General features: G+C 33.9%; 2 protein-coding genes across 2 annotated transcripts; both read right to left on the reverse strand.

The window, feature by feature from the left end:
* Positions 1–2,934: 2,934 nt before the first annotated feature.
* On the reverse strand, positions 2,935–3,741 carry LOC131058043 (putative germin-like protein 2-1). Its single transcript, XM_057992079.2, has 2 exons — positions 3,615–3,741; positions 2,935–3,516 (listed from the first exon to the last, which is right to left on the reverse strand). Exons 1-2 carry the CDS (start codon positions 3,739–3,741, stop codon positions 2,981–2,983), a joined length of 663 nt encoding a protein of 220 aa, XP_057848062.2. The 3' UTR covers positions 2,935–2,980.
* An 11,919-nt stretch (positions 3,742–15,660) lies between these two features.
* LOC131058042 (putative germin-like protein 2-1) lies at positions 15,661–16,421 on the reverse strand. Its single transcript, XM_057992078.2, has 2 exons — positions 16,295–16,421; positions 15,661–16,196 (listed from the first exon to the last, which is right to left on the reverse strand). The coding sequence occupies exons 1-2, from the start codon at positions 16,419–16,421 to the stop codon at positions 15,661–15,663; spliced, it is 663 nt and encodes a 220-aa protein (XP_057848061.2).
* Between the last annotated feature and the right edge of the window lie 10,460 nt (positions 16,422–26,881).

Below are 26,881 nucleotides of genomic sequence, written 5' to 3' on the forward strand. Positions count from 1 at the left end.
CACAACTCCCTTTCCCATTCTAGGAATCAATCTAATCAATATAGAAAACCAAAAAACCAAGTCAATCAAGCATTCAAGGAGCGAAACGATCAAGAAGTCCCAATTTGATGATTGAATCATTGAAATATATGCTATAGCAATTATGATCAAGTGTATTATGTAATTCGTACCTAAGATAAGGTGTTGTCATTTCACCATTTATCATTTGCTTAGCCTCTTTTGTTGTGGGGTCATGCATCCTATCTCATCATTATCAATGTTGAAGAGAGAACACTAATATGCGGTTTGGATAAGGTAATCCCTTATATGAAATAACCATTTCTCCCAATTTTCTTTATGTACAGGTCCAAATCCGATAACAAGAAAGTTAAAGAAAAGTAGACCAGACATTAGCAGGCATCACAAAACATTGAATGAACGAAAACCCTAAGAACAGGGCACCCAACAGTCATTGACCCCTATTTTCAAGAGGCAAGTGATTAGATATTGTCGATTTCATTTTCGATCATCTCCCAATTTTCCCTCAACTTTAGACACGGATCTCCAATGTTTCTCTCTAGTACAATTAGCTTCATATTACAGTCCCAATTTCCTCTCTATGTCTCCATCTCAGATATGTCTTACTCTTTCTATATTTCATCTTGTATCTACTACATTCTATAAAACTTAGTCATTTTACCATTGTTAGACTAGTTCATCTATAGACACTTCACTTTCTCCATCTCATCCAACAAAAGGAACAAGAACCTAATTTCGTAACCTTTCCTTAAAGACAACAACTAGTCCTATTCTTATTACTAATTATGTTGTGTCAAGTAAGATCTTCTAGCTTACATTGGTCAATCGTAGGATCTTGTTTCCTCCATTTCAAGGTTTACATTGATTTATGAGATGGTATGATTATATATGCTACATAAACCAACATTTTTTAAGGTATGATCCCATATTGTATTGGTATAAAATTGGTGGTAGTGAAACCAACATTGATATAGAAAAAAATAGACATTTTTATTTCTAACGTGTTTCCATCTACATCTTTCACTTGTCTTGCAATTGTGTACATTCTCATGTAAATACCAACGATGTTATACTCGCGCCCTTTTATGCTTCATACCATAATGTGACTCCTCTAATTCCATAAGACCAGGAGTGCGCAAGGAGTGTAATGCTTCGTGTGGTTCATGTAACTAAACTCGGCTTCTATTTGTAGATATGAGCAAAGGTTATGTTTTTATCACTTAAAATGTGCTCTATATGTTTTCTTAAATGCTCACATATACATACTAGTTGCATAAAATGAAAGTAAGCGTGTAGGACTCAATAGCATATAAAATAGTGACTAGTGATTTAGAACTTTCCTTGGTGTAACCCAATAAAAAATATTGAAAAGAATGGAGTTGTACCCTCATCTCTAGTATCAATTAAATGCAAGATTCACAAGCCAACTTCTCAATTTGAGTATTAAATACAAAGTGCACATTACCTAGGACTTATGTAATTTCGTACAATATTGTATTCTTGTGGAAAGAGCTTGCTTAACAATATGCTCGAGTTCTACGCTCGTTGGCCAATTCTCTCCAATGACAAAACTTATGTTTCCATGAGTTGAAATCTAGAATCTCCATTTCCAAGTGTTGCACCATCTTATTACTCGACGTTTTTCTTCATCCAAATCTATTGATTGATATCTTCATTATTTTATAGTCTCTCTTTTCAATGTCTTCCCCCAAGCTAAACTATGCAACCAAATAGCGTTCACTTCCTTGTCAACCTCAATCAAAACCTAGAATAAAATACATGCACTTAGCTATCAAATATGGAAAAAAATACATGCACTTGTCTAAAAAAAATTAGCACTACCCTAAATAAATCATGTAGAAAACTTTCTCCAATACCAACCGATCGATAATCAAATCGAATATTCCATTCTAATCTCACCATCGCTGATTTTTGTTCTCTTCACTTATGTGCCGATCCAATGCACTATGCTACTGATGTGAACATTCAGAAAGCGAAAATTGGTATTTTCTACATCTACACCTTCCACATGTCTTGAAATTTTGTATGTGGTCAAATTTTGTGCCTACAATGTTATACATAATATTTCGCACCCCTTTGTGATTTATAACAATATGTCACCCCTGTAATACCACAAGACTATTTAATAAAGAGTATGTTGATTGAATAAGATTTATGTATTTGAAATATGCTTCTTTTTTGTTGTGAGCATGTACTATGTTTTTCATCAACTCGAGACATTATTGTTACAGTTTCTTAAGAATTTGAGTATCTGCAGTAGTTGCATACAATGAAAATGAGCAAGCTTCAAAGACATAAGTTATATAGACATCGAAGGCATGAAAGAAGAGGTCGTGAAGCTTTAGAATGAACTGATCGCTAGAGGGGCTATATTTGAAGCTTTATTTTATTAGATCATTTATAAATGTATGGGAAAAGTAGAAGATTATGATATTTGCAGATCTCACTGATAATGTATGAGTTATATCTATTATCTTATTCTTGATGGAAATGCGATTGCCAATTTCTCAATATGACGACACTTTTATCTTCTTCGTATCAATCAACAAATACCTTGAGATATTGGAAATTATATTCAAAATGCGCTTACAACTTACCTTAAAATGTGTTACAGCAAAGTGAAATTTTAATGTTGTCATCAAAGGGACAAAACGACATCAATATTTAATTTTCAATCTTTGGAATATGATGAGGACATACTGATGTCCAAAACAGATGCTATGAATGGCACAAGAGGACGCCAATAACCCTAAAATGATAGTTTTATTCAACGGTTAATTTTCAATCTTTGGAATATGATGAGGACATGCTGATGTCCAAAACAGATGCTATGAATGGCACAAGAGGACGCCAATAACCCTAAAATGATAGTTTTATTCAACGGTGAGAAAAAAGAATTGGGAAAGACGGTCTTCATTGGGAGACCTCTTGTTTGTTTTATTTAGTATGCGAATTTCTTTTGAATGTAATTCACCAGTTCCTGGGTGATGCGGGAGGCCTTGCTCAAAACGGAATCGGGGAGAGGGGGATTCGCCGCAAACAGAGAATTGGCGATTGTCTGAACTCCGGGAAACTGGCTGCTCAATCCAGCTATGGCCACTGCATTTTCATGCCCCACATTCTGCTGGAAATGAACAAGTGCCTTTGGAAACACAAACACATCTCCCTTCTCCAAAGTTTTGCTGAAAAATTTGTTGCTGGTGTCAATGAAACCCACAAGAAGCTGGCCTTCCAGTAAAACAAGAACTTCGGTGGCTCTTGGGTGTGTGTGAGGAGGATTTATTCCACCCACTGCGTAGTCGATGCGGACCAACGATATTCCAAACGTATTGAGGCCTGGTATCTGTTTAACGTTCGCCATCGTTACGTTGGAGCCCACATCATTGTCGGTGTTCCCTGCCTGCCCAAGTCCCCGGAAGAAGAAATCGTTTGCTGAAACTTGCATTGGGTCTTTGCAAACGAACCCGTTCACCAAAACTGTTTAAAACAAGATCAAATCAATCTGTCTGTTAGTAACTCGACTCGTCTAATAAGCAAATCATTATCATTGTTTATGTATAAATATTCTCACTCACCGTTGCTTTCCTCATCTGCAACGCAGAAATCTTGCAAGGGATCCGGATCCCCTGCCATGACCCTGTCGCTGTAACAGCATATCAACAGAAAAAGTCCCAACGTGAAGTAAATCATGCGGTTAGCCATTGTAATAGAAACTCAGACACAAGAGATCAGGATATGAATGTCTATTACAAACCCATTACACGCTTTATATAGCCCAAACCATAACTCTCCGCAAAGACTAATTCATCTTGACTCCGTATATTTCACGGATCCTTCCAGAGTTGTTGCTCTTTTCCTTACGTCACACTAAGTCTTACTGCATGTGGTTGTCTCGCCTGCTACCGCAGATGTATTCTCACCATCCTTTCATTAACGTTGAAATTTTCTATCTTCTCCCTGCCCTGCTGCGTATGCCTATCTCAAGATCAACTTACCTCCTGCCTTACACGTATTCTCGCCATCGCCATCATTTTAGTAATGTGGAATTGTTTAGACTTAATTGGAACGGTGGGCTTCTTCAAAGGAAACAATATATAAATCTTTCTCCACCGTGGGAGAATCGGTATGAGAGGAAAGTTTCTTTCTTGGAGTTGGATATTGGCCTAAAGACTGTCCATGCTTTGTACCCTTTTTCAATGAGATTTTTATCTCTTGTCATTTAAATTAATTTATGTTATTCAATGTTTATTTCTCAGATTGTCTATGTTCTAGGATAGAAAAACATTGCTCAAAATAACTTATGTTCATTTACTTTACATTGAATGCGTCGATTAGAATATCTATTTCACATCCATCTACAATTTTGAAGTCAAGTAGGTGTATTACTTTTCTTTAGCAGTTTTGGAGACCTAAATTATAGGTTTAAGACAACATATGCAAACATAAGAACCAATTTATGGAGGATAAATGTATAAGAAGATAGATTTTGGAGAGGTATTCTACAAGAAAAAAAACTTTTTGGTGGTGTTGAGAATCCCATCTTGGAAGAGACCATGTTGTCCAAGGGATCTAGTATTTAGAATTATTTAAGATCGTTTTATTTTTCCAAACCCTAGAGGGTAGATGGGTAGCGGAAATAGAATCAGGTTTTGACATTACAATTCACTAGAATCCATCACCTCTACAAGATATAACCTTATTAAGACGTTGATGTCTGATTTTCAGAATGTCATGGGTGAGTAGTTTGAATGCATCTTGAACTACCTTGGGTCAAGGTACAACAGTGACTAAAAATCGTACCGCTTCCAATACTCATAACTATAATGAATGTAAACCGCGATATTTTAGAGAAAAGAGCCTTCATTCTCAAACTGTTGATGGGTGCGAAAACATTGCTCACGTTGCGTTGAGTGCGTTGCTTAGATTGTCTCTTTCACATCCATCTACAGTTGAACTCGGCCAAAATTTAATCTTTAGGTGAGTGTGTTGTTGTAAATGAAGTGCATTGTTGTAAATGAAGTAGGTGTCTTTTCTAGCAGTTTTGGAGATCAAAATTTTACCTTTAGGTGAGTGAATTCTCTTTAATAAAGTAGGTTTACTACTTTTTCTAATGTTTGAGATCTGTCTATTTCCATTTTTCGACACCAAAACTTTTCGTCCAGTTGACTGCATTGTCCTCTCGATTCTCCTTTTACCAAAGTACATACAGTTGATTTAGATGATTTATTTTTTATTATTTTTGTGAGATATATGTTTATTTAATATTTTTTTTAACTTAATGTTTTGATGAATTAGTTGTTTGGGGTAACTAAATAGGAAAATATAATATTAAAGATTATTTTTTTCCTCTTACTTCAATCAAATATATGAGAAAAGTATTTCATATTGATTAGACATTTCATTTTATTTATTTTTATTTATATTGATTGAATTTTCTTTTCTTTTATATCAAATAATATGACAATTATAAATAGTTTATAAAAAATATTCAATTTGAGAAGTAAAAAATGCGTTAAAAGTGATATATTGGGATGATTCTTGGTTGGGAAACGTTTAGTTCCATGATCCCTTGTTTACCTATCAAGAATTATCTTTTTACTCTCTTTGGATAAGGGTGGCTAACTAATGAACTTTTTACAATTAAGAAATCAAAGTGATCAACAATCGAATATAAGGAACAAAGAGAGTGAGAGGGGGAATAAAATTATACACCTGATCGATTCATGATTATAATAAGTGGTTCATATTATAGAAGAGCAAGTCAATAAAATAGTTTGGTCATATTTTACGCTAGTATAATCTCAGTTTTCTTGATAACTACTCGAGTACATTTTTTTTTAATATCTCTCATAGGTTTTACCTTGTCTTTCATACCACACTCACAATCTCCAATTCCCCATTGAGTTTCCACAAATGACTAATACGAAAGGTAAATCTACATCCATGTAAGAGCATGGACACCGGGAGTGATCTAATATTGGATGCAATTAAGTGAGGAATATTTTTTGAATGAATCCCTATACTTTTGGACCCTTTAATGACATGGTTTGCATAAGTAAGAAAATGTTTATTAATGTAGAGAGCATGGTTTTAGGTACTTTTCTATGTGGAGGTGATACAAATAGGCATGGGAAGCCTATGCGGTTACAGAAGATTGTGGTTCTTCCATCAACGCTATTCTCTTTTTTATTGAATGATATGGTGTAATAGAAAAGTCAAGAATATACAACTAGCAATTGCACCTTGGTGTGCAATATGTACGCCGAATAGATGTGGAATGATTATTAAAAAAAATTGATCTATTTTTTCATATATTTGTGCAACACGTGAGATAAATTAGCAAACCATTTAGTAAATGATATTATTTATTCAACAAAGGTCTCAACATTTGAAAAAATTATAGATCCAAATCAACTATGCATCTACTTAAATGGACAAATGCAATCAAACAAAACCCTTAAACCGGGAATATAATCGAGTTCCATTACCAATATTCTTACGTTTTGTTTGAAATAGGGAGAGAAGGAGAGAGGGAGATATAGGGATATAAAGAGAGAGATAGAGGAGGAAGAGTGAGGGAAAGATAAAGGAGTGAGGAGATAGAGTTAGGCGATAAATATAGAGAGGAAGATAGAGATCGAGATTGATATAGATATGGAGAAGAATAGGGATATGGATATGAGAGGAAGAGATAAAGAGAGAGGAGAGAGAAATAGATAGAGATAGAAGAGATAAATATATAGAGAGGGGGAGAGAGAATGAGCGAGGGATAACTTTGAATCAATTGTGCATTCATTAATACAAACCAAACATAAGTGAAAGAAAACCTTTCAATCAAAAGATAATTGAACTCCATTACCAATAGGCTCATGTTATGTTTGCAATAGTGAGAGGGGAGAGATGAATAGATAAAGAGAGCGAGACATGTCTGGAGATAGGGTGACAGAGGAAGAGAGAGCTAGAGATGGAAATGAAGAGAGGGAGGTGGCAAAGAAATAGATGGTTAAAGAGAGTGAGACGTGCCTAGATAGAGTGAGAGAGGATGAAAAGGACAAATAAAGAGAGATATAGTTGTAGAGGGATAAGGAGAAATTAAGATAAAGATTAGGAGATAGAAACGGATAGAAAAGAAGAGATACAAAGATACAAAAGGGGAGAGAGAGAGAGAGGGAGGGAGGGATATTTTTGGGCCAATTTGTAATTCAAACTCATTAATGAAGATGTTTAACATAGGTTGACACCTAGTATGGTGGTTATACCTTTTGTAAATCTTTGAACCAATAGTAATAGTATTAACATAGTATTGAATTATTTGTAATTGCCATGTATAACCTCATTTTGTGTGTTTTGTCACGTATGCACTATCCTTTAGTGCATTATCCACTTATACTTCTCAGTACATAATACATCTGAGGAATTTTGTAGATAGAGTGGCAAGGGAAGAAGTTACATAGAAGTTGTATACTTCAACACTTCTCTTGTTTGTATTTATTTCTCACATTTGGGAGTCTTAAATTACACACTATAATTATTTTCTCGATACCCATACTTGCCTTGCTTTAGCTTTACAAACAACCTTATGACCACACATAATAAGGTCAAGTCATCCTAAAGCCCATACAACCTTGCATCCCTCTAATGACATGTGTGGTTAATAATCACATTCTAAACTGAATTAACAATAGCTTCGATTTTATGTCCAACGACCATTAAGTTTAATTTAATCTAAATTGTTCTATTGATCTAGATTCTCCTTTAAATAAGAATAATATTTAAGAAGTCATAAACATATAATTTAATATTAAATTTTTTAAATACATAATTAATTATTTTAATATTATAAAATTTTAAAAGCAATAAATATTAATAGATAAAAATTTCAAAATAAATTAAAACAAATTATTTTTAAAATTCAAAATATAATTTAAAAATAATAATATATAGACCTTTTTACATTTTCAAAAATACTAAAAAGTTGAACTATTTCAACAATGAGGTTTAGACCAACCATGCACTACAATTTGCAATCAACAAATAACAAATGGTATGAGCACTAAGTAATTCATCATATATCTTCGCATTTCTCCATCATAATCAGTAAAATTCAATTAACTTTGAGAAGTAACAAGAACCCATGCAAAATGTAGAAAGACAACACAAACATCCACCATATCTTCAACAAAACTTATGTATTAATTTCAACAAGTCTTGGAAACAATCTCTAGCTTCCTCCTCCTACTCTACTTTCTAACAGTTCTGCTCTACTCTATTATCCACCTATTAACCTTTAAAAATGAGAAGGCAAACCTTATATAGAAGTCTTGATACAAATGAATGTCCGAGATTGATTTGAATTTAATGGCCGAGATTTAACCATGAAACCCTAATTAGGGCTAGTTATAACAACAACCACTTTAACCAATGAGAAAACTACAACACTTTGGGCACATGTCCCTCTTTGAATGTGGATCAATGAGAAATGAGATTAGGTACATTGAATAATATTTGATGTAATGCCATATGTCACTTGCTCCTCCTTTGATGAGTTAGGTTCAATACACCTACAAGGACTGACTTGGCATCACTGAATTGGTCTATGATGATCAAGCACCACCTTAGCTTGCATGTCTCCCTAGCAATATGTCGACACTCAACATCATCCAATTGCTTGATGTGATGGTTCATATTCTCAAATTGCATCCTCTTGAAAATCAAGTTTCTAGCTTTGATTAACTCTTCTAAAACTATTTATAACATGTAATTTTTTTCATATCAGTTATCCTTTTCTTGAATAATATTTTAGGAGATTGACAAAATACCTAGGTTTACATTTATTATACTTTTAGTATTGTTATCTATTCTTTCATTGTGGTAGATGTAAAATGTTTCTATCATAATTTTGTGGGATACATATATGACTAATCCATTACAATACAAGGAACATTTTGGAGCACCGACAACAACTACGTATTTAGACTTTGTTAGTGTATCTGAATGTTCCTTCTAGATAAATTTTAGAGTTGATATTAGCTTGTTAGGATGTTGGTTTCTTGGGATTCTATGCCTGTGTGTGATGACATTTCATTATATTAATTAAAATATTTCTAATTGATAGAGTTTCTATTTTATTTATGATTTTAATATACATATTTATATAATTTATAAAAAACTTTTCAATAAAATATTTAATATATTTATAAAAATCTTTATCATAATAATGTATATTTAATTCAAATAAAAATTTCTATCTTAATTTGTTTTAAATTTAATGAAAAATAAATAAATAAGTATAAATTATTTTGTAATTTATGAAATAGGCTCATGACAATAACTGCATAGTTACTCTCTAGTTGGTATGATGTCAAAAAAATTAGATGCACGTAACATCATTTGGCTACCAGTTGGAGGAATTGTTGAAGAGATTGTATGGTTAATTAGTAACTTATATTTCATAAGTTTTATTTTTCAAAAAGCTTTGAATGAAACCTACACTAGATGTGTGTGCATGTAACCACCCAAATGATGGAACCTTACTACATTTTGTGTAGTATAATTCACGAAATGATACTTCATCATTAAAATATGTGAACAATTTTTAAAATAACCAAATTGGAAAGAGCATAAACAATACGGGGGCAAAAAGAACACAAAATATGCACTAGGAACTATTATTGTCTTCCTCCATAAAAGCCTCCACAAAAAAGTGCTTGTAATAGGAATAAATCTCTGGAAGCAATTATTCTCATCCAAAATTCATGTAACAAAGATTCATAGTTGACAAAGGATCTTTTCATCAGCAATGGAACAAGGGACACTATAGCCTAAAAAGGCAAACGTGACTACCAAAATAAAGTAAAACTAGATGAGGCCATGAGGCAAAACAAAATCTCCACATGCCCTCTAATGCTAGATAACCGGTCTAAGTGGTGCAAAACATGACCTTGAAGAACTCAAGTAACGGTAAAAAAAGGTTAAAAATTAGACCAAGAAGGAGTCTTGCGGCCTTGTAAATAGCCAAAATGACATTCATGCAAGGAAAAATTAATAGAGAAAGACAAAACAGTTTTATTCAAATTGTTCAAAATTCATGCAAAAATAGATAAGCAACATATGCAACTCTAAGATTGACCAAAAATTGATTTGATTTGACAATATTTATGTTAACAACAGCCAAGAGGGAAGAATGAGAGGGGGGTGAATCAGTCTTCACCGGAATAACAAACTTTACCGCAAAACACAGATTTGATAAACTGCAGTAATAAGACAGATAAGAAAATTAATAGCACAACACACAACACTAAGATTTTGATGCGCAAAACCCAGTTAAGCGAAAAACCATGGTGGGAACCTACCCACAGTAAGATGATACTCTACAATAGTATGTGAAAATATTACAATGAGGAATGCACATGCATTCAGGCACACTGCCTAGAGCTCACTGCTCAAATAATATTTGCTCGGAAGGCTACAACCCTTAGGGAAGTCTCACTGACTCGCAATAAGATTTGGACTACAATTCGAAAGAAATGAACGGAAAGAATAGCATCTCCAAATAGAATCTCACCACAAACTCAACATCGAAGGATACATCACATGTTCGCACACAAACCTCTCTCTGATAATGAAGACACAACATCAAACAACCAAATTACATGACTATATCACCTATATATATAATTTATCAACCTTGATAACAAGGTCGGCTAAACCCTCAACCCTCAATTACAAAATTACATCACACGATACAAACACTGACCACCAGACCAATATAGTGGTTTACATAGCATAGCATGGTTCTAGGTCAAATTCCCAAACACATAACTCCACCGAAAATCACGCAAAGATCAATCGCAACACGCTACACCACCAGAAATGGTGCATAACACACAAATCATCACTGGTTGATAGAAACCACCAAAAACTCACACAACGATAAATACAGATTGCCAAAACAAATAGGACATAATTAAAAAAAATACCAGCAAGCACATTAGAATCATCCACAATAGCTGCACCAACACTACTTTTCAAATCTTCATCGGTCAACGTCTGAAAGCTAAAGAACACAACCAATCAACAACGGCCAGGAAGAAAGATAACTTGCGGAGAACCAAATCATGATTCAACTGAAATTAAGATACACAAGACCTTCCCAAGAAATATCCCAAAATCTCAGCACCAGATCTGATCACACCAAAATATACCAGAGGATATACCGAACTCTGCGAAACAGTGATCAACAAAGCATCGCTACAAACCGGATCAGAAAATCTTCCCAATCTGCAATCACCAGAGAAAATCATAGGAATATGTTGACATCAATGACCACAACATATCCTAGCATGACCAACAATATCCAACAATTTATGCCAAAACAACCACTTTATATCACTAGTTCAAATCAAATATCTATGCCAAAAGATCAGCCTATGCAAATTTTACCACACCAGAAAGTGCCAAAAAGCCAGCACACAAGGATCGGCTTTTTAATAAAATATCCCAAACCTTTACACATGCAGATTGACCATAGTAAAATAATTGATCGTCTTATTAAAATTGAAGACAAATCATCTTTTAGCTAATTAAGCGCTTCCACTATCCACACAATAATGTGTTCCTAAAAAATCGCCCTACAGTAGAGCTTCAAATTTGTCAACTTGGTCTCCATGATCAACAATTTAATAAAAAATATATATAATTTAAAATACACTAATCAACCATGAAATAAAATCTCCTGTTTTTATTTTATTATTTATACGATGAATTCTATAAACTTCAATTCATCGGGATTTTTAAAATCACAGTAGAAACACCTTCGGATTATCATGTCCTCACAAGAACACAAAAATATTATGGCACAAATCCACATTCCTTTCAGATGCTCAACCTCAATCAAAACCTCTATAAATCTGCAGTCATAATTAAAATAAATTACAAACATGTGAGTACCAAAAAACTAGTGGAGCTCAAAAAAAGAAAATGCACAGATTGAGATGAATGATAAGCTCTTAATATCTTTGATCAACTTAGGGGTGATTAAAAATACATATCTAATACAGTTCCACCTATAATATCAGATGCTATCTAGAATCATGTAATGTTTCATGGATAAGATTAGCATAACCAGGCATTATTCTAACAACTAACCATCTAGCAAACTTACATAGAAGAATATTCTAGTTAGAATATCATACACTAACAACACATAGCTTGAAAAATTGGCGTAGGCTATTTTGGGTTCATGGAGGTGCGAGCAAACGTTAATCTATAGTAAGTGAAATTGCTCAAACCCACAAAAAGGTCATTTGGAGCTCGTCGATTTTGCACAAGTCACGAGTTTTCTCTTGCACAAGTGTTTATCCTTTTGTAGACTACGGTCTTCTTCAGCATGGTTTTCTATGTGGTTTTCTTCTATTTTTTTGTGTGTGCCTGGTTTATTCGTGTGTGTACCTAATGTTCAGATTGCTTTGGAAAACCAGGTGATTTCCCCTGTTGGTGAACTTTTAACTAGCACATTTTTCAAGGACTAGTGCACCCAACACCCCTATTTTGCTAAAATAGGCTCAACTGTTGAGAGATGAAAGTGGACCTTGTAATTTGCATGAATCTAATTTGTTTTGTTGTCCCATCACAACAAAATGTTTCGAAAAGGTGTGAACTTCATATAAACACAACTCCCTTTCCCATTCTAGGAATCAATGTACTCAATATAGAAAACCAAAAAACCTAGTCAATCAAGCATTCAGGGAGCGAAACGATAAAGAAGTCCCAATTTGATTATTCAATCATTGAAATATATGCTATAGCAATTATGATCAAGTGTATTATGTAATTCGTACCTAAGATAAGGTGTCATCATTTCACCATTTATCATTTGCTTAGCCTCTTTTCTTGTGGGGGCATGCATCCTATCTCATCATTATCATTGTTGAAGAGAGAACACTAATACGCGGTTTGGATAAGGTAATCCCTTATATGAAATAACCATTTCTCCCAATTTTCTCTATCTACAGGTCCAAATCCGATAACAAGAAAGTTAAAGAAAAGTAGACCAGACATTAGCAGGCATCACAAAACATTGATTGAACGAAAACCCTAAGAACAGGGCACCCAGCAGTCATTGACCCATATTTTTAAGAGGCAAGTGATCAAATATTGTCGATTTCATTTTCGATCATCTCTCAATTTTCCCTCAACTTTAGACACGGATCTCCAACGTTTCTCTCTAGTACAATTAGCTTCATATTACAGTCCCAATTTCCTCTCTATGTCTCCATCTCAGATATGTCTTACTCTTTCTATATTTCATCTTGTATCTACTACATTCTATAAAACTTAGTCATTTTACCATTGTTAGACTAGTTCATCTATAGACACTTCACTGTCTCCATCTCATGCAACAAAAGGAACAGGAACCTAATTTCGTATCCCTTCCTTAAAGACAACAACTAGTCCTATTCTTATTACCAATTATGTTGTGTCAACTAAGATCTTCTAGCTTACATTGGTCAATCGTAGGATCTTGTTTCCTCCATTTCAAGGTTTACATTGATTTATGAGATGGTATGATTATATATGCTACATAAACCAACATTTTTTAAGGTATGATCCCATATTGTATTGGTATAAAATTGGTGGTACTGAAACCAACATTGATATAGAAAAAAATAGACATTTTTATTTCTAACGTGTTTCCATCTACATCTTTCACTTGTCTTGCAATTGTGTACATTCTCATGTAAATACCAACGATGTTATACTCGCGCCCTTTTATGCTTCATACCATAATGTGACTCCTCTAATTCCATAAGACCAGGAGTGCGCAAGGAGTGTAATGCTTCGTGTGGTTCGTGCAACTAAACTCGGCTTCTATTTGTCGATATGAGCAAAGGTTGTGTTTTTATCACTTAAAATGTGCTTTATATGTTTTCTTAAATGCTCACATATACATACTGGTGGCATAAAATGAAAGTAAGCATGTAGGACTCAATAGAATATAAAATAGTGACTAGTGATTTAGAACTTTCCTTGGTGTAACCCAATAAAAAATATTGAAAAGAATGGAGTTGTACCCTCATCTCTAGTATCAATTAAATGCAAGATTCACAAGCCAACTTCTCAATTTGAGTCTTAAATACAAAGTGGACATTACCTAGCACTTATGTAATTTCGTACAATATTGTATTCTTGTGGAAAGAGCTTGCTTAACAATATGCTCGAGTTCTACGCTCATTGACTAATTCTCTCCAATGACAAAACTTATGTTTCCATGAGTTGAAATCTAGAATCTCCATTTCCAAGTGTTGCACCATCTTATTACTCGACGTTTTTCTTCATCCAAATCTATTGATTGATATCTTCATTATTTTATAGTCTCTCTTTTCAATGTCTTCCCCCAAGCTAAACTATGCAACCAAATAGCGTTCACTTCCTTGTCAACCTCAATCAAAACCTAGAATAAAATACATGCACCTAGCTATCAAATATGGAATAAAATACATGCACTTGTCTAAAACAAATTAGCACTCCCCTAAATAAATCATGTAGAAAACTTTCTCCAATACCAACCGATCGATAATCAAATCGAATATTCCATTCTAATCTCACCATCGCTGATTTTTGTTCTCTTCACTTATGTGCCGATCCAATGCACTATGCTACTGATGTGAACATTCAGAAAGCCAAAATTGGTATCTTCTACATCTACACCTTCCACTTGTATGTGGTCAAATTTTGTGCCTACAATGTTATACATAATATTTCGCACCCCTTTGTGAATTATAACAATATGTCACCCCTGTAATACCACAAGACTATTTAATAAAGAGTATGTTGACTGAATAAGATTTATGTATTTGAAATATGCTTCTTTTTTGTTGTGAGCATGTACTATGTTTTTCATCAACTCAAGACATTATTGTTGCAGTTTCTTAAGAATTTGAGTATCTGCAGTAGTTGCATAGAATGAAAATGAGCAAGCTTCAAAGACATAGGTTATATAGACATCGAAGGCATGAAAGAAGAGGTCGTGAAGCTTTAGAATGAACTGATGTATGAAGCTTTATTTTATTAGATCATTTATAAATGCATGGGAAAAGTAGAAGATTATGATATTTGCAGATCTCACTGATAATGTATGAGTTATATCTATTATCTTATTCTTGATGGAAATGCGATTGCCAATTTCTCAATATGACGACACTTTTATCTTCTTCGTATCAATCAACAAATACCTTGAGATATTGGAAATTATATTCAAAATGCGCTTACAACTTACCTTAAAATGTGTTACAGCAAAGTTAAATTTTAATGTTGTCATCAAAGGGACAAAACGACATCAATATTTAATTTTCAATCTTTGGAATATGATGAGGACATACTGATGTCCAAAACAGATGCTATGAATGGCACAAGAGGACGCCAATAACCCTAAAATGATAGTTTTATTCAACGGTTAATTTTCAATCTTTGGAATATGATGAGGACATGCTGATGTCCAAAACAGATACTATGAATGGCACAAGAGGACGCCAATAACCCTAAAATGACAGTTTTATTCAACGGTGAGAAAAAAGAATTGGGAAAGACGGTCTTCATTGGGAGACCTCTTGTTTGTTTTGTTTAGTATGCGAATTTCTTTTGAATGTAATTCACCAGTTCCTGGGTGATGCGGAAGGCCTTGCTCAAAACGGAATCGGGGAGAGGGGGATTCGCCGCAAACAGAGAATTGGCGATTGTCTGAACTCCGGGAAACTGGCTGGTCAATCCAGCTATGGCCACTGCATTTTCATGCCCCACATTCTGCTGGAAATGAACAAGTGCCTTTGGAAACACAAACACATCTCCCTTCTCCAAAGTTTTGCTGAAAAATTTGTTGCTGGTGTCAATGAAACCCACAAGAAGCTGGCCTTCCAGTAAAACAAGAACTTCGGTGGCTCTTGGGTGTGTGTGAGGAGGATTTATTCCACCCACTGCGTAGTCGATGCGGACCAACGATATTCCAAACGTATTGAGGCCTGGTATCTGTTTAACGTTCGCCATCGTTACGTTGGAGCCCACATCATTGTCGGTGTTCCCTGCCTGCCCAAGTCCCCGGAAGAAGAAATCGTTTGCTGAAACTTGCATTGGGTCTTTGCAAACGAACCCGTTCACCAAAACTGTTTAAAACAAGATCAAATCAATCTGTCTGTTAGTAACTCGACTCGTCTAATAAGCAAATCATTATCATTGTTTATGTATAAATATTCTCACTCACCGTTGCTTTCCTCATCTGCAACGCAGAAATCTTGCAAGGGATCCGGATCCCCTGCCATGACCCTGTCGCTGTAACAGCATATCAACAGAAAAAGTCCCAACGTGAAGTAAATCATGCGGTTAGCCATTGTAATAGAAACGCAGACACAAGAGATCGGGATATGAATGTCTATTACAAACCCATTACACGCTTTATATAGCCCAAACCATAACTCTCCGCAAAGACTAATTCATCTTGACTCCGTATATTTCACGGATCCTTCCAGAGTTGTTGCTCTTTTCCTTACGTCACACTAAGTCTTACTGCATGTGGTTGTCTCGCCTGCTACCGCAGATGCATTCTCACCATCCTTTCATTAACGTTGAAATTTTCTATCTTCTCCCTGCCCTGCTGCGTATGCCTATCTCAAGATCAACTTACCTCCTGCCTTACACGTATTCTCGCCATCGCCATCATTTTAGTAATGTGGAATTGTTTAGACTTAATTGGAACGGTGGGCTTCTTCAAAGGAAACAATATATAAATCTTTCTCCACCGTGGGAGAATCGGTATGAGAGGAAAGTTTCTTTCTTGGAGTTGGATATTGGCCTAAAGACTGTCCATGCTTTGTACCCTTTTTCAATGAGATTTTTATCTCTCGTCATTTAAATTAATTTATGTTATTCAATGTTTATTTCTCAGATTGTCTATGTTCTAGGACAGAAAAACATTGCTCAAAATAACTTATGTTCATTTACTTTACATTGAATGCGTCGATTAGAATATCTATTTCACATCCATCTACAATTTTGAAGTCAAGTAGGTGTATTACTTTTCTTTAGCAGTTTTGGAGACCTAAATTATAGGTTTAAGACAACATATGCAAACATAAGAACCAATTTATGGAGGATAAATGTATAAGAAGATAGATTTTGGAGAGGTATTCTACAAGAAAAAAAACTTTTTGGTGGTGTTGAGAATCCCATCTTGGAAGAGACCATGTTGTCCAAGGGATCTAGTATTTAGAATTATTTAAGATCGTTTTATTTTTCCAAACCCTAGAGGGTAGATGGGTAGCGGAAATAGAATCAGGTTTTGACATTACAATTCACTAGAATCCATCACCTCTATAAGATATAACCTTATTAAGACGTTGATGTCTGATTTTCAGAATGTCATGGGTGAGTAGTTTGAATGCATCTTGAACTACCTTGGGTCAAGGTACAACAGTGACTAAAAATCGTACCGCTTCCAATACTCATAACTATAATGAATGTAAACCGCGATATTTTAGAGAAAAGAGCCTTCATTCTCAAACTGTTGATGGGTGCGAAAACATTGCTCACGTTGCGTTGAGTGCGTTGCTTAGATTGTCTCTTTCACATCCATCTACAGTTGAACTCGGCCAAAACTTAATCTTTAGGTGAGTGTGTTGTTGTAAATGAAGTGCATTGTTGTAAATGAAGTAGGTGTCTTTTCTAGCAGTTTTGGAGATCAAAATTTTACCTTTAGGTGAGTGAATTCTCTTTAATAAAGTAGGTTTACTACTTTTTCTAATGTTTGAGATCTGTCTATTTCCATTTTTCGACACCAAAACTTTTCGTCCAGTTGACTGCATTGTCCTCTCGATTCTCCTTTTAACAAAGTACATACAGTTGATTTAGATGATTTATTTTTTATTATTTTTGTGAGATATATGTTTATTTAATATTTTTTTTAACTTAATGTTTTGATGAATTAGTTGTTTGGGGTAACTAAATAGGAAAATATAATATTAAAGATTAGTTTTTTCCTCTTACTTCAATCAAATATATGAGAAAAGTATTTCATATTGATTAGACATTTCATTTTATTTATTTTTATTTATATTGATTGAATTTTCTTTTCTTTTATATCAAATAATATGACAATTATAAATAGTTTATAAAAAATATTCAATTTGAGAAGTAAAAAATGCGTTAAAAGTGATATATTGGGATGATTCTTGGTTGGGAAACGTTTAGTTCCATGATCCCTTGTTTACCTATCAAGAATTATCTTTTTACTCTCTTTGGATAAGGGTGGCTAACTAATGAACTTTTTACAATTAAGAAATCAAAGTGATCAACAATCGAATATAAGGAACAAAGAGAGTGAGAGGGGGAATAAAATTCTACACCTGATCGATTCATGATTATAATAAGTGGTTCATATTATAGAAGAGCAAGTCAATAAAACAGTTTGGTCATATTTTACGCTAGTATAATCTCAGTTTTCTTGATAACTACTCGAGTACATTTTTTTTTAATATCTCTCATAGGTTTTACCTTGTCTTTCATACCACACTCACAATCTCCAATTCCCCATTGAGTTTCCACAAATGACTAATACGAAAGGTAAATCTACATCCATGTAAGAGCATGGACACCGGGAGTGATCTAATATTGGATGCAATTAAGTGAGGAATATTTTTTGAATGAATCCCTATACTTTTGGACCCTTTAATGACATGGTTTGCATAAGTAAGAAAATGTTTATTAATGTAGAGAGCATGGTTTTAGGTACTTTTCTATGTGGAGGTGATACAAATATGCATGGGTAGCCTATGCGGTTACAGATGATTGTGGTTCTTCCATCAACGCTATTCTCTTTTTTATTGAATGATATGGTGTAATAGAAAAGTCAAGAATATACAAGTAGCAATTGCACCTTGGTGTGCAATATGTACGCCGAATAGATGTGGAATGATTATTAAAAAAAATTGATCTATTTTTTCATATATTTGTGCAACACGTGAGATAAATTAGCAAACCATTTAGTAAATGATATTATTTATTCAACAAAGGTCCCAACATTTGAAAAAATTATAGATCCAAATCAACTATGCATCTACTTAAACGGACAAATGCAATCAAACAAAACCCTTAAACCGGGAATATAATCGAGTTCCATTACCAATATTCTTATGTTTTGTTTGAAATAGGGAGAGAAGGAGAGAGGGAGATATAGGGATATAAAGAGAGAGATAGAGGAGGAAGAGTGAGGGAAAGATAAAGGAGTGAGGAGATAGAGTTAGGCGATAAATATAGAGAGGAAGATAGAGATCGAGATTGATATAGATATGGAGAAGAATAGGGATATGGATATGAGAGGAAGAGATAAAGAGAGAGGAGAGAGAAATAGATAGAGATAGAAGAGATAAATATATAGAGAGGGGGAGAGAGAATGAGCGAGGGATAACTTTGAATCAATTGTGCATTCATTAATACAAACCAGACATAAGTGAAAGAAAACCTTTCAATCAAAAGATAATTGAACTCCATTACCAATAGGCTCATGTTATGTTTGCAATAGTGAGAGGGGAGAGATGAATAGATAAAGAGAGCGAGACATGTCTGGAGATAGGGTGACAGAGGAAGAGAGAGCTAGAGAGGGAGGTGGCAAAGAAATAGATGGTTAAAGAGAGTGAGACGTGCCTAGATAGAGTGAGAGAGGATGAAAAGGACAAATAAAGAGAGATATAGTTGTAGAGGGATAAGGAGAAATTAAGATAAAGATTAGGAGATAGAAACGGATAGAAAAGAAGAGATACAAAGATACAAAAGGGGAGAGAGAGAGAGAGGGAGGGAGGGATATTTTTGGGCCAATTTGTAATTCAAACTCATTAATGAAGATGTTAACATAGGTTGACACCTAGTATGGTGGTTATACCTTTTGTAAATCTTTGAACCAATAGTAATAGTATTAACATAGTATTGAATTATTTGTAATTGCCATGTATAACCTCATTTTGTGTGTTTTGTCACGTATGCACTATCCTTTAGTGCATTATCCACTTACACTTCTCAGTACATAATACATCTGAGGAATTTTGTAGATAGAGTGGCAAGGGAAGAAGTTACATAGAAGTTGTATACTTCAACACTTCTCTTGTTTGTATTTATTTCTCACATTTGGGAGTCTTAAATTACACACTATAATTATTTTCTCGATATCCATACTTGCCTTGCTTTAGCTTTACAAACAACCTTATGACCACACATAATAAGGTCAAGTCATCCTAAAGCCCATACAACCTTGCATCCCTCTAATGACATGTGTGGTTAATAATCACATTCTAAACTGAATTAACAATAGCTTCGATTTTATGTCCAACGACCATTAAGTTTAATTTAATCTAAATTGTTCTGTTGATCTAGATTCTCCTTTAAATAAGAATAATATTTAAGAAGTCATAAACATATAATTTAATATTAAATTTTTTAAATACATAATTAATTATTTTAATATTATAAACTTTTAAAAGCAATAAATATTAATAGATAAAAATTTCAAAATAAATTAAAACAAATTATTTTTAAAATTCAAAATATAATTTAAAAATAATAATATATAGAACTTTTTACATTTTTAAAAATACTAAAAAATCGAACTATTTCAACAATGAGGTTTAGACCAACCATGCACTACAATTTGCAATCAACAAATAACAAATGGTATGAGCACTAAGTAATTCATCATATATCTTCGCATTTCTCCATCATAATCAGTAAAATTCAATTAACTTTGAGAAGTAACAAGAACCCATGCAAAATGTAGAAAGACAGCACAAACATCCACCATATCTTCAACAAAACTTATGTATTAATTTCAACAAGTCTTGGAAACAATCTCTAGCTTCCTCCTCCTACTCTACTTTCTAACAGTTCTGCTCTACTCTATTATCCACCTATTAACCTTTAAAAATGAGAAGGCAAACCTTATATAGAAGTCTTGATACAAATGAATGTCCGAGATTGATTTGAATTTAATGGCCGAGATTTAACCATGAAACCCTAATTAGGGCTAGTTATAACAACAACCACTTTAACCAATGAGAAAACTACAACACTTTGGGCACATGTCCCTCTTTGAATGTGGATCAATGAGAAATGAGATTAGGTACATTGAATAATATTTGATGTAATGCCATATGTCACTTGCTCCTCCTTTGATGAGTTAGGTTCAATACACCTACAAGAACTGACTTGGCATCACTGAATTGGTCTATGATGATCAAGCACCACCTTAGCTTGCATGTCTCCCTAGCAATATGTCGACACTCCACATCATCCAATTGCTTGATGTGATGGTTCATATTCTCAAATTGCATCCTCTTGAAAATCAAGTTTCTAGCTTTGATTAACTCTTCTAAAACTATTTATAACATGTAATTTTTTTCATATCAGTTATCTTTTTCTTGAATAATATTTTAGGAGATTGACAAAATACCTAGGTTTACATTTATTATACTTTTAGTATTGTTATCTATTCTTTCATTGTGGTAGATGTAAAATGTTTCTATCGTAATTTTGTGGGATACATATATGACTAATCCATTACAATACAAGGAACATTTTGGAGCACCAACAACAACTACGTATTTAGACTTTGTTAGTGTATCTGAATGTTCCTTCTAGATAAATTTTAGAGTTGATATTAGCTTGTTAGGATGTTGGTTTCTTGGGATTCTATGCCTGTGTGTGATGACATTTCATTATATTAATTAAAATATTTCTAATTGATAGAGTTTCTATTTTATTTATGATTTTAATATACATATTTATATAATTTATAAAAAACTTTTCAATAAAATATTTAATATATTTATAAAAATCTTTATCATAATAATGTATATTTAATTCAAATAAAAATTTCTATCTTAATTTGTTTTAAATTTAATGAAAAATAAATAAATAAGTATAAATTATTTTGTAATTTATGAAATAGGCTCATGACAATAACTGCATAGTTACTCTCTAGTTGGTATGATGTCAAAAAAATTAGATGCACGTAACATCATTTGGCTACCAGTTGGAGGAATTGTTGAAGAGATTGTATGGTTAATTAGTAACTTATATTTCATAAGTTTTATTTTTCAAAAAGCTTTGAATGAAACCTACACTAGATGTGTGTGCATGTAACCACCCAGATGATGGAACTTTACTACATTTTGTGTAGTATAATTCACGAAATGATACTTCATCATTAAAATATGTGAACAATTTTTAAAATAACCAAATTGGAAAGAGCATAAACAATACGGGGGCAAAAAGAACACAAAATATGCACTAGGAACTATTATTGTCTTCCTCCATAAAAGCCTCCACAAAAAAGTGCTTGTAATAGGAATAAATCTCTGGAAGCAATTATTCTCATCCAAAATTCATGTAACAAAGATTCATAGTTGACAAAGGATCTTTTCATCAGCAATGGAACAAGGGACACTATAGCCTAAAAAGGCAAACGTGACTACCAAAATAAAGTAAAACTAGATGAGGCCATGAGGCAAAACAAAATCTCCACATGCCCTCTAATGCTAGATAACCGGTCTAAGTGGTGCAAAACATGACCTTGAAGAACTCAAGTAACGGTAAAAAAAGGTTAAAAATTAGACCAAGAAGGAGTCTTGTGGCCTTGTAAATAGCCAAAATGACATTCATGCAAGGAAAAATTAATAGAGAAAGACAAAACAGTTTTATTCAAATTGTTCAAAATTCATGCAAAAATAGATAAGCAACATATGCAACTCTAAGATTGACCAAAAATTGATTTGATTTGACAATATTTATGTTAACAACAGCCAAGAGGGAAGAATGAGAGGGGGGTGAATCAGTCTTCACCGGAATAACAAACTTTACCGCAAAACACAGATTTGATAAACTGCAGTAATAAGACAGATAAGAAAATTAATAGCACAACACACAACACTAAGATTTTGATGCGCAAAACCCAGTTAAGCGAAAAACCATGGTGGGAACCTACCCACAGTAAGATGATACTCTACAATAGTATGTGAAAATATTACAATGAGGAATGCACATGCATTCAGGCACACTGCCTAGAGCTCACTGCTCAAATAATATTTGCTCGGAAGGCTACAACCCTTAGGGAAGTCTCACTGACTCGCAATAAGATTTGGACTACAATTCGAAAGAAATGAACGGAAAGAATAGCATCTCCAAATAGAATCTCACCACAAACTCAACATCGAAGGATACATCACATGTTCGCACACAAACCTCTCTCTGATAATGAAGACACAACATCAAACAACCAAATTACATGACTATATCACCTATATATATAATTTATCAACCTTGATAACAAGGTCGGCTAAACCCTCAACCCTCAATTACAAAATTACATCACACGATACAAACACTGACCACCAGACCAATATAGTGGTTTACATAGCATAGCATGGTTCTAGGTCAAATTCCCAAACACATAACTCCACCGAAAATCACGCAAAGATCAATCGCAACACGCTACACCACCAGAAATGGTGCATAACACACAAATCATCACTGGTTGATAGAAACCACCAAAAACTCACACAACGATAAATACAGATTGCCAAAACAAATAGGACATAATTAAAAAAAATACCAGCAAGCACATTAGAATCATCCACAATAGCTGCACCAACACTACTTTTCAAATCTTCATCGGTCAACGTCTGAAAGCTAAAGAACACAACCAATCAACAACGGCCAGGAAGAAAGATAACTTGCGGAGAACCAAATCATGATTCAACTGAAATTAAGATACACAAGACCTTCCCAAGAAATATCCCAAAATCTCAGCACCAGATCTGATCACACCAAAATATACCAGAGGATATACCGAACTCTGCGAAACAGTGATCAACAAAGCATCGCTACAAACCGGATCAGAAAATCTTCCCAATCTGCAATCACCAGAGAAAATCATAGGAATATGTTGACATCAATGACCACAACATATCCTAGCATGACCAACAATATCCAACAATTTATGCCAAAACAACCACTTTATATCACTAGTTCAAATCAAATATCTATGCCAAAAGATCAGCCTATGCAAATTTTACCACACCAGAAAGTGCCAAAAAGCCAGCACACAAGGATCGGCTTTTTAATAAAATATCCCAAACCTTTACACATGCAGATTGACCATAGTAAAATAATTGATCGTCTTATTAAAATTGAAGACAAATCATCTTTTAGCTAATTAAGCGCTTCCACTATCCACACAATAATGTGTTCCTAAAAAATCGCCCTACAGTAGAGCTTCAAATTTGTCAACTTGGTCTCCATGATCAACAATTTAATAAAAAATATATATAATTTAAAATACACTAATCAACCATGAAATAAAATCTCCTGTTTTTATTTTATTATTTATACGATGAATTCTATAAACTTCAATTCATCGGGATTTTTAAAATCACAGTAGAAACACCTTCGGATTATCATGTCCTCACAAGAACACAAAAATATTATGGCACAAATCCACATTCCTTTCAGATGCTCAACCTCAATCAAAACCTCTATAAATCTGCAGTCATAATTAAAATAAATTACAAACATGTGAGTACCAAAAAACTAGTGGAGCTCAAAAAAAGAAAATGCACAGATTGAGATGAATGATAAGCTCTTAATATCTTTGATCAACTTAGGGGTGATTAAAAATACATATCTAATACAGTTCCACCTATAATATCAGATGCTATCTAGAATCATGTAATGTTTCATGGATAAGATTAGCATAACCAGGCATTATTCTAACAACTAACCATCTAGCAAACTTACATAGAAGAATATTCTAGTTAGAATATCATACACTAACAACACATAGCTTGAAAAATTGGCGTAGGCTATTTTGGGTTCATGGAGGTGCGAGCAAACGTTAATCTATAGTAAGTGAAATTGCTCAAACCCACAAAAAGGTCATTTGGAGCTCGTCGATTTTGCACAAGTCACGAGTTTTCTCTTGCACAAGTGTTTATCCTTTTGTAGACTACGGTCTTCTTCAGCATGGTTTTCTATGTGGTTTTCTTCTATTTTTTTGTGTGTGCCTGGTTTATTCGTGTGTGTACCTAATGTTCAGATTGCTTTGGAAAACCAGGTGATTTCCCCTGTTGGTAAACTTTTAACTAGCACATTTTTCAAGGACTAGTGCACCCAACACCCCTATTTTGCTAAAATAGGCTCAACTGTTGAGAGATGAAAGTGGACCTTGTAATTTGCATGAATCTAATTTGTTTTGTTGTCCCATCACAACAAAATGTTTCGAAAAGGTGTGAACTTCATATAAACACAACTCCCTTTCCCATTCTAGGAATCAATGTACTCAATATAGAAAACCAAAAAACCTAGTCAATCAAGCATTCAGGGAGCGAAACGATAAAGAAGTCCCAATTTGATTATTCAATCATTGAAATATATGCTATAGCAATTATGATCAAGTGTATTATGTAATTCGTACCTAAGATAAGGTGTCATCATTTCACCATTTATCATTTGCTTAGCCTCTTTTCTTGTGGGGGCATGCATCCTATCTCATCATTATCATTGTTGAAGAGAGAACACTAATACGCGGTTTGGATAAGGTAATCCCTTATATGAAATAACCATTTCTCCCAATTTTCTCTATCTACAGGTCCAAATCCGATAACAAGAAAGTTAAAGAAAAGTAGACCAGACATTAGCAGGCATCACAAAACATTGATTGAACGAAAACCCTAAGAACAGGGCACCCAGCAGTCATTGACCCATATTTTTAAGAGGCAAGTGATCAAATATTGTCGATTTCATTTTCGATCATCTCTCAATTTTCCCTCAACTTTAGACACGGATCTCCAACGTTTCTCTCTAGTACAATTAGCTTCATATTACAGTCCCAATTTCCTCTCTATGTCTCCATCTCAGATATGTCTTACTCTTTCTATATTTCATCTTGTATCTACTACATTCTATAAAACTTAGTCATTTTACCATTGTTAGACTAGTTCATCTATAGACACTTCACTGTCTCCATCTCATGCAACAAAAGGAACAGGAACCTAATTTCGTATCCCTTCCTTAAAGACAACAACTAGTCCTATTCTTATTACCAATTATGTTGTGTCAACTAAGATCTTCTAGCTTACATTGGTCAATCGTAGGATCTTGTTTCCTCCATTTCAAGGTTTACATTGATTTATGAGATGGTATGATTATATATGCTACATAAACCAACATTTTTTAAGGTATGATCCCATATTGTATTGGTATAAAATTGGTGGTACTGAAACCAACATTGATATAGAAAAAAATAGACATTTTTATTTCTAACGTGTTTCCATCTACATCTTTCACTTGTCTTGCAATTGTGTACATTCTCATGTAAATACCAACGATGTTATACTCGCGCCCTTTTATGCTTCATACCATAATGTGACTCCTCTAATTCCATAAGACCAGGAGTGCGCAAGGAGTGTAATGCTTCGTGTGGTTCGTGCAACTAAACTCGGCTTCTATTTGTCGATATGAGCAAAGGTTGTGTTTTTATCACTTAAAATGTGCTTTATATGTTTTCTTAAATGCTCACATATACATACTGGTGGCATAAAATGAAAGTAAGCGTGTAGGACTCAATAGAATATAAAATAGTGACTAGTGATTTAGAACTTTCCTTGGTGTAACCCAATAAAAAATATTGAAAAGAATGGAGTTGTACCCTCATCTCTAGTATCAATTAAATGCAAGATTCACAAGCCAACTTCTCAATTTGAGTCTTAAATACAAAGTGGACATTACCTAGCACTTATGTAATTTCGTACAA

This window comes from Cryptomeria japonica, unplaced genomic scaffold, assembly GCF_030272615.1.
Source record: "Cryptomeria japonica unplaced genomic scaffold, Sugi_1.0 HiC_scaffold_468, whole genome shotgun sequence".
Lineage (NCBI taxonomy): Eukaryota > Viridiplantae > Streptophyta > Pinopsida > Cupressales > Cupressaceae > Cryptomeria > Cryptomeria japonica.

Bases quoted from the DNA above. Each gene is read 5' to 3' on its own strand.
- LOC131058043 (XM_057992079.2), bottom strand. From the start codon at position 3,741: ATGGCTAACCGCATGATTTACTTCACGTTGGGACTTTTTCTGTTGATA. The intron at 3,517-3,614 runs GTGAGTGAGAAT...TGTTTTAAACAG, and splicing joins TGCAGATGAGGAAAGCAACG to TTTTGGTGAACGGGTTCGTT.
- LOC131058042 (XM_057992078.2), bottom strand. From the start codon at position 16,421: ATGGCTAACCGCATGATTTACTTCACGTTGGGACTTTTTCTGTTGATA. The intron at 16,197-16,294 runs GTGAGTGAGAAT...TGTTTTAAACAG, and splicing joins TGCAGATGAGGAAAGCAACG to TTTTGGTGAACGGGTTCGTT.